Below are 12,213 nucleotides of genomic sequence, written 5' to 3' on the forward strand. Positions count from 1 at the left end.
TGCCAATTTTTATATAGTTTTTACTTTTGAGCCACAAATTTTATATCCTTATATTTTAAAGAATAAAATTAAGTCAAAAAAGAAAACTCTAAAACTGAAAATAAACAAGAACAAATGAAGCTCATTAGATGTCAAATTAGTAACACAGCCCCACAAGAAAAAAAAAAAAACCTAATCATATGACTTTAAAACAGTACTTTAACCTTGTATCTGGGCTAAAAGGACACAAGAACTGCAAATAAATATTCGTATTCATTCAGTGACCTTATTGTCAGCAGTAATAATCATATTTTGAAACTTTTTCATGTATAGCACAGCATAAAGCAAATAAGTATGTTAGGAAAAAAGATATGTAGAGAAAGAGAAATAAGTTTGAAATTAATGTTAAGTAAAAATCTAGGAATGTTATATAATGTTAATTTTGGTCTTCCCCATCAGTCAAAGATATTTTAATTAATTTGAAATACATGAACATTTCCATTTTTGTGCATTGCAAGAGCCCATGATCAATGACAGTTGAGTGGCACTGAGTACCCCTAATAGCCCTTGGACTTTTCTTCGGAAATGCCACGAACTAGGAAAGGCTCCTTGAAGAAATAGTAGTTCCAGGTCTCTGGCAGAAAGCACAGGCAACTCTGAGACATCTTGTTCTGCCAGAAAGCATGAAATCAAAGAGAATGGGATTATGTGAAAAAGACACAGGGATCTTGAAGGCGTTTCTACTCGCCAAAGTTTGGACAGTTAAAGTATCAGAAACAGTAATAAATAAAAGGACGACATAAGAGATCACAGTGATGGAAATACTCGGCATCTTGACATAATCAATGTCAATATCCTTGAGATATTGTACCAGTTTTTCAAGATGTTCCCAATGGGGAAAACTGGGTACAAGTTACATAGGTTCTCTCTGTCACATGAATCTATAATTATCTCAAAACAATAAGTTTAATTTTAAAAAGTAAAGTAATTGATTTGGGCATATTTGAATACATAATGATTCGTGAGTCCAATATAGTACTCACAAGATAGAATCTTCCTCCTAAAAGGTTCACATGATGATACTGGAGGTGAGCATAACAGGACTCCCTCCCTCTGAAATCATTAACTGGAGAGAAAGAATCAAGGAGGCCAGGCGCGGTGGCTCAAGCCTGTAATGCCAGCACTTTGGGAGGCCAAGGCGGGTGGATCACGAGGTCAAGAGATCGAGACCATCCTGGTCAACATGGTGAAACCCCGTCTCTACTAAAAATACAAAAAATTAGCTGGGCATGGTGGTGCATGCCTGTAATCCCAGCTGCTCGGGAGGCTGAGGCAGGAGAATTGCCTGAACCCAGGAGGCAGAGGATGCGGTGAGCCGAGATCGCACCATTGCACTCCAGCCTGGGTAACAAGAGCCAAACTCCATCACCAAAAAAAAAAAAAAAAAAAATCAAGGATACATACTGCCATTCCAGAAGGGGAGCCAAATGACCCCAGTTCCTAAGGGAAAGTGCTTCTTTATGAAAGAAAGATAACTAACAAGTGTAAAGGAAATGATAGAACTGGGAAAATCACCATTTTGTCACTTGAGTGGAAATATTTGATTGGGGTAATAATCATGTTAGGCAAGAGGGCAGTCGGTAACTGAACATTCACACTGGTGCCGAAGCATGACTTCACAGTTGACTTGTCACAAGGGTAAAAACGTAACTTCACAATGGAGAGTTCTGGCTGTTACCACCTTATTCAAGGGACGATACTTGACACTTGACATCACGAACGGTGGACAAAACAGTTATTATGTGGCCCCAGATGTAATGAAAACGAGGAACGCAGTATCAACTACAAAGTGTTCTTGCCTGAAATGTTTAACCAGAATTGAATTAGATTTCCTTTTCAGTTTATAGGAAATAAAATTGACCACTGGAAAACAACCAGAGAAATCAAGAATATAGGATATTCTGTAAGACAACTGTCCTGGCGTCTTAAAAAAACTCAAAGTCATAAAGGGGTTGGATAGTACTATAGATTGCAGCTGAATTAAGAACCATTAAACCCAAATGCAGTATCTGGTGTTTCACCGGATTCTGGCAGACAACTCCCCTGACATCTGAATATAGACTGGGCACCAGATGATGCTCAGAATTACTGATTTCGTTAGATGTACTCAAGGAATCATGGTTGTATAGAACAAGGTTCTTTTTAGAGCCAAGTACTGAGGGATATTCAGGTTAAATATCATAATGTCTGTAATTTATTTTAAAATAATTTCAGCAAAGAAAAACCGAGATAAACCAAATACGGCAAAATAATCACTCTGTTTAAACCTTAGCGAATGGTACACTGGTGTTTGTATTCTAATTTTTTTCTGTATGTTTGAAAACTGAATTTGTTCCATCTCCCCCATTCTGTCTATTGCATCTTTTGGGAACACATAAACTTTAATAACAGTTAGACATATTTTCAACTACAAGTAATGGAAAAGCCAATTACAGTGGCTTAAGTAAATTGGGATTGATCTTCTCACATAGCAAGAATTCCTGCAGGAAGCATACGTCAGCCCCAAAGCCTACACCTACACTTGATCTTTCTCTCATTACCATAACATGGAGGCAAGCACAGCCATCAACCACATCCAACCCTGCAGAGGAAGGAGAAGGCAGCACTACTGCACTTCCACTCGAGTCTCGGAGGCAAGGAATCTGGCCGCCCTAGCTAAATGCAACATTGGGAGCATGAGGGTGTTAGTCTCCAGCCTCTATGGCACAGGTAGGCAAAGGCAGTGAGAACCGGGAGCCAGGCATTATGCTGATGTTCTCTGCCAGAACCTTTGATGGAATGGACTCATCTTTTCTCCATGTTTCAGCATCTTGTTTATATTTTTTTATTGTTTAATTTCTTTTTGAATCCTGGGAAATTTACTAAGATCTATTCATTTCAGAATTTTTTTTTAGCTTATCTGCCTACTATTTTAAGGTTTATTTCTGAGATTTTTAATTTTAGTGAGTTTTTCTATTTCCTGAAATTTTATTTGCTTGTACTCTTTTTTTATACATACTTTCTTGGTTTTTTTTCTTTTCTTTTTCTTTTTGCTCCGTCGCCCAAGCTGGAGTGCCGTAACGCAATCTCAACTCACTACAACCTCCAACTCCCGGGTTCAAGCGATTCTCCTGCCTCAGCCTTCCTACTAGCTGGGATTCCAGGCACATGCCACCATGCCTAGCTAATTTTTGTAGTTTTAGTAGAGATGGGGTTTCATCATTTTGGCCAGGCTGGTCTCAAACTCTGACCTCGGCCGGACAGAGTGGCTCACGCCTGTAATCCAAGCACTTTGGAGGCTGAGGGGGGCGGATCGCCTGAGGTCAGGAGTTCAAGATTACAGGTGTCACCCTGCCCAGCCCCTTATAGTTTCTATACCTTCTGTTATCCCCTTTGATCATTTGCTATTTAGGTGAAGAGGGAAATGCCTTTTTTCTGCCTTCAGATCTGCATGATGGTAGGGAAGTGCGGTTATATCCCCCAGCATACGCCTAGCCCTTCTCTCCTGGGAATATAGAGAAACGTATTTGATTGCAAGTTTGAGAGGAATGACCAGAGGCTTTTCTTGGCTCATCACTGTGCTTTTTCCTCTTGTGAACAAGTTTGCCACAGAGTGAGGTGTTCTCTGCAGCCCTCTTGGGACAAGCTTTCCCTGCCACATGCCCCAGAACTACCTGCAAGCAGGTAGTTAACGCCTGCCTGATTCTGGGCTTCATTATTAGGACGCATTCGTGCTGCGCATACAAACCACATCCTCCACCTCCGCCGTGTGTGCAATGTTTGGTTGCAGGTGGTATTTTCAGCCTCCCTCTGCCACTTTGAATTTCTACTTCTTTTTTTTTATACAAAGGATAAATAAGGAACACTTCGAAGACCCCCAAACTTACCTTATATTATATTTTGCTATTGCATGTTATATATTCTATAATATGTATTCGATTTTACGTATTTTGTTATAATCTTAAATTCTTGAACTAATGCTCTTTATGTATTGCTGATTGACTGGTGGTAAAAGGTTTCCTTCTACGTTTTGACAATTTCTCACTCTAAGTGCATCCAATCAAAGCTCAGCTTTTCTATGGAAATCTGTGTAGCTGAGAAACTGAAAAATCCCTAAGTCCAGAATGAGGTTGCACATGTTGCTCTCAGGTGTCTGCAGGAGAGTACTTGCCAGCAGCCAATGTTTATACTAAGTACACATCTCTACATTTCCCCCGTGACACTATTAAAAGATTTGAACTCTGTGGGGCACAAGCTGGGCTTTGATTTATTTCAGACTTTTCCCCCTCCCCCACTGAGAACCACTAGAGTCAAATCCTTGCTGTGTCCCTAGGCAATGTTTACAAGATCCTCTTTCATGGACACTACAACCATAAGGTTCTGAGTCATGCAAGGGAGGTCTTGGAGTTACCTCTTTACCTCAAGCAGGCCTTATGCCTCTGATTCTATCCCAGCATAAAGGTTAATCCCCACGTCCCTACTATTAAAGTTGGGAACTCATCCTTGCCTTTTTTCCTCTTGGGAACAAGATTCCCAGGCTGGGCGCGATGGCTCATGCCTGTAATCACAGCACTTTGGGAGGCCAAGGCAGGGAGATCACCAGAAGTCAGGAGTTCAAGACTGGCCTGGCCAATGTGGCGAAGTCCTGTCTCTACTAAAAATACAAAATTAGCTGGCCATGGTGGTGTGTGCCTGCAATCCCGGCTACTTAGGAGACCGAAGCAGGAGAATCCCTTGAACCCGTGAGTGGAGGTTGCCGTGAGCCAGGATTGCGCCGCTGCACTCCAGCTTGCCCAACAAGAGTGAAACTCCATCTCAAAAAACAAAAAAACAAGATTCCCACAGGGTGAAGTGTTCTTTGCCTGAATCCATTTTATCTGCAAGACCATTTTTTCTAGGATGTTTATGTATCTTTTTAAACTGAAATTTTGCTCCGGTTTCTTTTTTATGCAATCTTGTCAGGTTTTAGTATCAGAGTTATACTCATCTTCTGTAAAATGAGTTTGAAAACATTTCCAATACAGTGATGACCTGAGACAGTCAGCCTATTATTACATAAGTCAAGAAACACCCCACAGGTGTCAGTCCTGCACCCAGGCCCTGTTCTCAAGCAGGAGAGCAGGCCAAAGTTCTCCTCCTGGAGCAAGGGATGAGGAGTAAGTGGAACACCGCATCTTACCACGTTACATATTTTAACCCCACTTATGGGGCTGTGCTCCATATTACCTTTTAGAGCACAAGGATTATTAGGTATTTAAAAGTAAGAAAAAACTTGCCTAATAAAGTCAACTGGACCTGCACATATTTTGGAGAACTTATTTAACTACTTTAACAATTTTTTAAATGGTTATTGCTTATTTAGGCTTTCTATTCTTCAATTCTAATTTACATTTTCTAAGACAGTCATCTGTTCCAATGAGATTTCCCAGTATTTCACAATTATCTATATATTTCCCTCTAAAGCTATTTTATATTGTTCTTGGGCTTGCAGCTAGCACTCTTATTTTATGCTGTCTGGTTTTTATGTCTATTCACAATTCTTTTGACTTATCTTTTTTTTTTTGAGACGGGGTTTCACTCTGATGCCCAGGCTGGAGTGCAGTGGTACAATCACAGTTCACTGCAGCCTCCACCTCCCGGGCTCAGGTGAACCTCTCACCTCAGCCTCCCTGGTACCTGGGAATGAAAGAGCACACCACCACACCTGGCTAATTTTTGCAGTTTTTTTTTGTAGAACTGGGGTTTCGCCATGTTGCCCAGGCTGGTATCAAAGTCCTGTGCTCAAGGGATCCACTCTGTCTCAGGCTCCCAAAATGCTGAGATTACAGGTGTGAGCCACAGTGCCCAGCCTGACTTGTCTTTTTCTACATGGACTACATTTATTCTGCCTCCTCACCCTTCATTTGGAATTTATTCAGCTATTCAGATTGGTTTAATTAATACTATCACTTATGTTCCCTGTGTCTGTTGACTGTAAGTAAGATGAGGATTTTTAGCTTGCTTTTACTTTCCTCGACCACTTCCAATTCCCTGGCATAATGAGTTTATTACATATCTGCACTCTTCAGAACTATCTGGACATTCGTTTGTTTTATAGCTATGATTCCTTTGACTTGCCAGTTAAGTGATATTTAATTTAACCTTCCTTTTATAACTTCCCTCATTGTTTTTATTGTCTTTTTTTTTTTTTTCTTGAGATGATGGCTTGCTCTCGGCTTACTGCAGCCTCTACTTCAAGCGATTCTTTCTCCTGCCTCAGCCTCCTGAGTAGCTGGGATTATAGGCACCTGCCACCATGCCTGGCTAATTTTTGTATTTTTAGTAGGGATGGGGTTTCACCACATTGACCAGGCTGGTATTGAACTCCTGACCTCAGGTGATCTGCCTGCCTCGGCCTCCCAAAGTGCTGGGATTACAGGCATGAGCCAACGCGTCCAGCCTTTATTGTTTCATTTTTTACCTTTATGAAAGGAATGTTCTGGCCAGTAGGAACAGACCTTGGGTGTAGGTCATGTGTGTGGTTTCTAGGGAAGATGCCATTTCTTACATTCCAGGATGCAGTGCCCTCCTATTGGCACATATCCATTCCTTGCATTATTTATTACATTGTTAGGAATTGTAATCACTAGAATGCTAGGAAGAACATCATGGTCTTTGGCAGAGCCACATCTGTGGCCACTTCACATAGCAGTTTCCTCAAAGAGTGCTGTGGCCTGTCCACTTTCTAGGTGGCAAACATCCCAAGTTCTTAGTACTGACTGATTCATAGAGAGCAGGGATAGAAATCTACCCCGTTCCTGCTACTCCTTAAAAACAAGTCTTTTATATGTCATTCCTGTTGTACTGTGTCTGGCACATGGCTGTCCCTCAATGCTTATTAATGAATGAGTACATTCATGTCAATTTTGCCTCAAACAAATCCAACATGTATCTATGACTCTACAGACCATCATTCCTGATCTAGCTAAGGTCATCATAGTCCGAGCTTTTCTTCCTTCTCCACACTACAGACTTTTGAGTTTTCCTTAAGACACCTGATCATAAACCACCCTTTCTTAAAAGTTACCAATTGCTCTCTAATGCCAAACTCTTTAGAGAACGACTATTTTTCTAGCTCCATCTTATTTTATAAACTGTCCACTTGAGCCTGGCTCCTGAACAGGTCCTCATATTCACAGTTGTGTACTTTTCCAGTCCCACTCCCCCATGTACTTTTGAGTACCCTTTCTCACACATCTTGTGAAATTTCACACCCCAAGCCCTCAAAGGTCACTTCCTCTCTGACTTCCTGACCCCATAGCAAGTACTCCTTTACTCTGTCCCCATAGCATTTGCAACATAACCTAGAGAATTTAGTAAATTTAATTGCACTTCAGTTGTTTACTTCCATTTTAGACTTGAGAATTCCTTAGAGCAAATATTCATCTTTTCATACCAAACTATTAGAATGCTTGGTACTTAATAGTTCTATGAAGCACTACATGACCTTAATAAGTGTTCAAAAAGCTTAAATTCAATTTCTAACACTAGACAATATACCACTCTACACTAAATTGGAAGCAAATGACAGCCTTTCTGGTAGGAAATGTATTCTGACTTAGTAAAACAATCTCTCCCGAGAACTGCCCCCATACACTTCATCTGCATTCATTTCAGGCTGTTCATGAATGCCAATAACCAAATTCCACCCCTCAACAAACACTGTGGTTGTAAACTGAGTCTCTTCACACAAATAGGGCATTTGGCCTGGTAGATCAGGCTGTGGCTACAAACAGCCAGTATTAAACCAGCTCCTACACTAAGCATAAATATTTAAGCTCCGAGACTCAAATTCCAAACTTTTAAGTGTGGTGAATACCTATCAACTTTGCTAGTTTTGCTTTATTGCAAACTGATAAAGTATCTAGTGCAATGTAGCCATTAAAGTGTATTTTTAACCACAACTTGTGTCACGCAATTGGCATGGAATATCCTGTCACTCTCTCATGAAAGTGAGGTAATGCAGTTGTCACTTGCCACTTGCAAATGAAACATGAAAGATAGTATTCATTGTTCTAATACTTGCAATATGGGGGCTCTTTGTATTTAAAAATAAAATTTGAATATTTAAAATCTTTTACAGTTCCTTTCAATTCATTCAAATTAGTATTTTACCTTAAGTGTTCTATTTTATAGTACTAAGATTGCTGGCTTTCTTTTCACAAAAGTATACCAATGGGTTCCCAGCACAGATAACCATAATTCACTTTTTGTAAATACACCTATCAGACTGCACCTGACATACAGCAATCAAGTTCTTCATTAATGGTTAACTTTAGAATCTAAAATTAATTATAAACGACTATCGCCCAGCCTAAACCATATAAAGCAATACAATGAAAAGCAGACTTTTAGTTTTCTCCAGATATTTAATGCAAGATGCAGTGTAGCCATATTCCATGAAATGTGGTTACCAGTAGGGGAGTCGTAGCCCTACCGAATCAAAGTTATTACAATACAGCTGAAAGCTTTATATAGACGTATTTCTGTTCTTACTTGCACTAATGTAGACAGTTTGATAGATAAGCTTGTCTCTTGTGCTTTTTCTACTTTGGGGAGTTACAGACTTTAGATGAGACACAAAGAAACTCTACTGGTTTAAGAGTTCTAAGTTTTACTTTTACTATAGACCCTTTTTCCCCCGTTTAGATGGGAAGAGCCAGCCTTTGGTGTAAATAACTTACTTCCACAATAACATTTAAAGGGCATCTTTAGTGTTCACTGTCAGTTGTGTAGTCTGGTAAGGGGGTGGCTAGGGCCTCTTTACTCTCAGTAAGTGCCCTGGGCTGATGGATAAACACACTAAATTTAACACCCTGGTTGTTCGCAGCTCTGACAAAACCACTATTAGCAGTCATTGTGATGGCTTTTAGGGTGTCTCCTGTCCCAAAAATTGTTAATGAGCGGCTATTAATTTTTGAACTGGCCACTAGTCTCAAGGCACGCTCAGAAGGCTGGTCTGGTACTACATTAATTCGCTTAATTAACATAGTGGCCCTCTCTCTCTCCCCAGGTCCTCCTAAGGTATCTAAAATAGACTGAAAGTCCTTGACAGCAGATTCACAAGCAAACAACTCCTTGTCCTTCATAAAGGCCTCCAGCTGAGGTAGAACCTGCTCTTTCCTCTCTTGCTCTGCTTGTTCTGTCAGCACTTTTTCTTTGAAAATAAAGTGGCAGCCTCCATAGCTGAGGGCAGATACATATGTGATTAAAGTAGTAATGTCCAGATTTACTCTTCTGCACACATCGACCTTAATTTCTGTTGGAAATGCAACACTTGCCAGGATATTTTTTCGGTCTACTCTGGTCACCTGCAAAAGTTCAGGGCCCTCATCATCTGATTCACTCTCGCTAGGTTGGAGCTCTTCAGGGTGATCTAACAGAGAGTTGACTGCTACTATGTCTCCTCTCACAGATATGCCCATTTCTTTCAGCTTCTCTGCCATGGGACTGGAGACACTGTTGTAAAACGCAAAGATGATGTGAGGGTTGCTATATTGCACGGGCTGCTGGTGACTGGCCTGGAGGAAGTCTTCCGCCTGCTCAATGATGCTTTTGTCACCATACTGGCCCCTGCCCAGCCAGATGTTATGAAGAGCTTCAGCCTTCCGGCCAATGGCTTTCACCCAAGTATGACCACCATTTGCAACTACATCTACCACAAGGGTCTGCTTTTCTCCCAAGGTATCCGTGTAACCAAAGACGTGAAGAACACTAACAACTTCTTCGAGGTTTTCTGCTGATTCCACAATGGCTCTCAGGTGTGTTAGGTTGGTGCTCTGTAAATGAGATTCTTTAATAGCTACTTTCCCAGCTTCTACTTTCTGTAAGAATTTTAATTCTGCCTTCAATTTGCTGCACAGCTTTGCACCACCTTCTATGCCACCTTTTCTTGATCTAGAAAGTGATTCTGCTCTCTTGATCAGTTCCTTGGCTATGGCGATTCGTTCACAGAGCATGGAATGTGCAGACATGCTGTCAGCATTATTCCTTTCCTAGGGAAAGAAACAAGGCAAATTTGAGTAGTCTCCTAAATGTATGACCATCAATTCTTCACTGATGATTAAAAACTTCAATCTAGCAAGACAGCTTATGGAGGCTGAGTCTAGAATCTGGGCTTGTGTATGTCTCATTTTGGTGTGACTCTCACCTCTGATAGCTACGGAAAGGATGGCAGCTACACTTTTGAACTCTTCTTCAGGTATGTCTGACACATTTTAGACCTTCATTTCTTCAGCTTGAAAGCCATGGGGACACGGTATGTCCTAGGTTAGGATAAAATGCAAGATTTGGGCAATCTGCTACAGAAATAATTCCCTTATGTCTATCAGCGGCCTAACTGCTGAGAAATTTTAATACAAGGCTTGGAAAGTCAAGGTAAAAATGCTGAACACAAAAATGCACACAAACTGTCCAAACCAAGTGTCTGTCCTAAACTGAGCACTTCAGCTCCCTCATCTTACTCCTTCCCGGGCTGGGCTGCTTTAACCGGGTGCCTCATGGTTTCCCCCAGGAAAAAAACTGCCTCACTTTTGCATTTGACGTCAACCCAGACTATTTTAAAAGACCGAAGAAGACCACCAACTTGCGTCTCCCTCCCACTCCGACTCTGAATGAAAAGCCCGAAGATGAAACTAAACTCCAAGCTGCACCCCGCGGCGGCCGTGCAGGCGCCCACAGCGCCGGTCGCCGGGTGGGCGGGCCAGAGGCCGGCGGGGCCTTCCCGGTGGGCTGCGCGCCCTAGGCCCTGGCAGGCTATCTGCACAGCCGGGCCCTGCCAGGAGGGGCCGGGCGAAAAGCCCCCACGGCCAGCGCCGCGACTCAGGGGCGAGGCGCTGAGAGCGAGCGGCCGACCCCCTTCCCGCCGGCCCGGCCCGGCCCAACCCCCTCTAGCCACACAAGGGGCGCCCCGCTCCCAGCCTCCCCGCGTAGCTCCCCGGCTCCTCACCGGCAGCGCCCAGAACCGCGAGCGCGAGCACGCAAGCGCGTGCACGCAAAGGCCAGGACCCGCCGGGAAACCTCAACCGGGCAGCCCCCACCCGGCTCGAACGCCGAGGCGGCTCCACCCGCGCGAGCCCCGCCGTCTCGGGCGCCTCTTGCGTCACGTGGTTCCGGGCCGAGTGACGCCAAACCTTAGATTCCCAAGCGGCAGCGCGGCCTCCAGAGCGGGGTTGACGCTGGCGCGACGTCCATGTTTGTTGAGGGCAACTGACTTCTCCCGCTTGCGCCGTCGGGTGGGCCTGGAAGTGCGCACCCACCTGGCTCCAGGAAAAAGCTGGGACCTAACTCGCAGGCTGGGTTCTCACTCTCACTGGGGGCATCGGCCACTGGATCGCAAACGGGTCCTAGGCATTTTGGGGGCTCATTTTAGCAGAAGAAACACACTGGAGAAGCTTGTCATTGTTGACAGCTGAGAAGTACTGCCGCTGGGACTTCTGCCTCCGAACCAAAGCACTTCCACCGCATTGTCCTGGACCCTCCACACAACGTGTGCTGTCTTTCTGAAGAGGAGAAATGCTGCATAGCTTCCTAGGAGCTGGGATATTCATGTTAGCCTAGTAGAGTGTCCAAAGTCACCCAGAAAGATTAGGGCTATAATAAAGTAAAGCTAATTTAAAATCTTAAAGAGGACTTCCAGTTGTAATTAATCCTGTGTATTCTGCTCCTTCTCCAAATCTTAAATAACAGTAAAGCAATGACAAAGGAAATAAACCCACAAAGACGGAAAGAACGAGATGGCTGCAGACAGGTTCTACCAACATTTTTGGAGGACAAGAGCAATAACTTATTCAGTCCTTAGAACGTGGCAGACATTGTTCTAAGTGTTTGACACATTATTCAATCCTCTAAACTACCTAAAATGTGGATATTAGGTATATATTTTACAGATAAGTGAGGCACAGAGAGGTTACCTCCTGACACCCTCTCTGCAGATGGAGGTGTCAGGAGAGCTGAGGAAACTGCCTGTAGAAGGGGATATTTAGCCAGTGATTCACAAAGCAGGGCCCCAGAAGGCTTCAGATACCTTGTAGGTAGAAAGACGGGGAGGCAGGATTGAAAATGTAAATTGTTCGGGCCGAAGACTAGTTTAAGAAGCTGAAGACAGGGCATCAGAGGGATTCCAGACACAAAGCCTGACAAGTATGAGAGGTGCCA

The 12,213-nt window shown here is 42.9% G+C and overlaps 1 protein-coding gene across 2 annotated transcripts; it reads right to left on the reverse strand.

Annotated features, from left to right (window-relative positions):
- Positions 1-8,406: 8,406 nt before the first annotated feature.
- Positions 8,407-11,162, reverse strand: C11H7orf25 (chromosome 11 C7orf25 homolog). 2 transcript variants are annotated; one of them, XM_078342258.1, is made up of 3 exons: positions 11,013-11,162; positions 10,636-10,641; positions 8,407-10,052 (listed from the first exon to the last, which is right to left on the reverse strand). In XM_078342258.1, the coding sequence occupies exon 3, from the start codon at positions 10,029-10,031 to the stop codon at positions 8,769-8,771; it is 1,263 nt and encodes a 420-aa protein (XP_078198384.1). In that variant the 5' UTR covers positions 10,032-10,052; positions 10,636-10,641; positions 11,013-11,162; the 3' UTR covers positions 8,407-8,768. The 2 variants fall into 2 exon arrangements, with proteins under 2 accessions (XP_078198384.1, XP_002751403.1); XM_002751357.7 differs by lacking the exon at positions 10,636-10,641 and having other exon boundaries at positions 11,006-11,162.
- Between the last annotated feature and the right edge of the window lie 1,051 nt (positions 11,163-12,213).

The sequence above is a fragment of the Callithrix jacchus genome, chromosome 11, assembly GCF_049354715.1.
Source record: "Callithrix jacchus isolate 240 chromosome 11, calJac240_pri, whole genome shotgun sequence".
Lineage (NCBI taxonomy): Eukaryota > Metazoa > Chordata > Mammalia > Primates > Cebidae > Callithrix > Callithrix jacchus.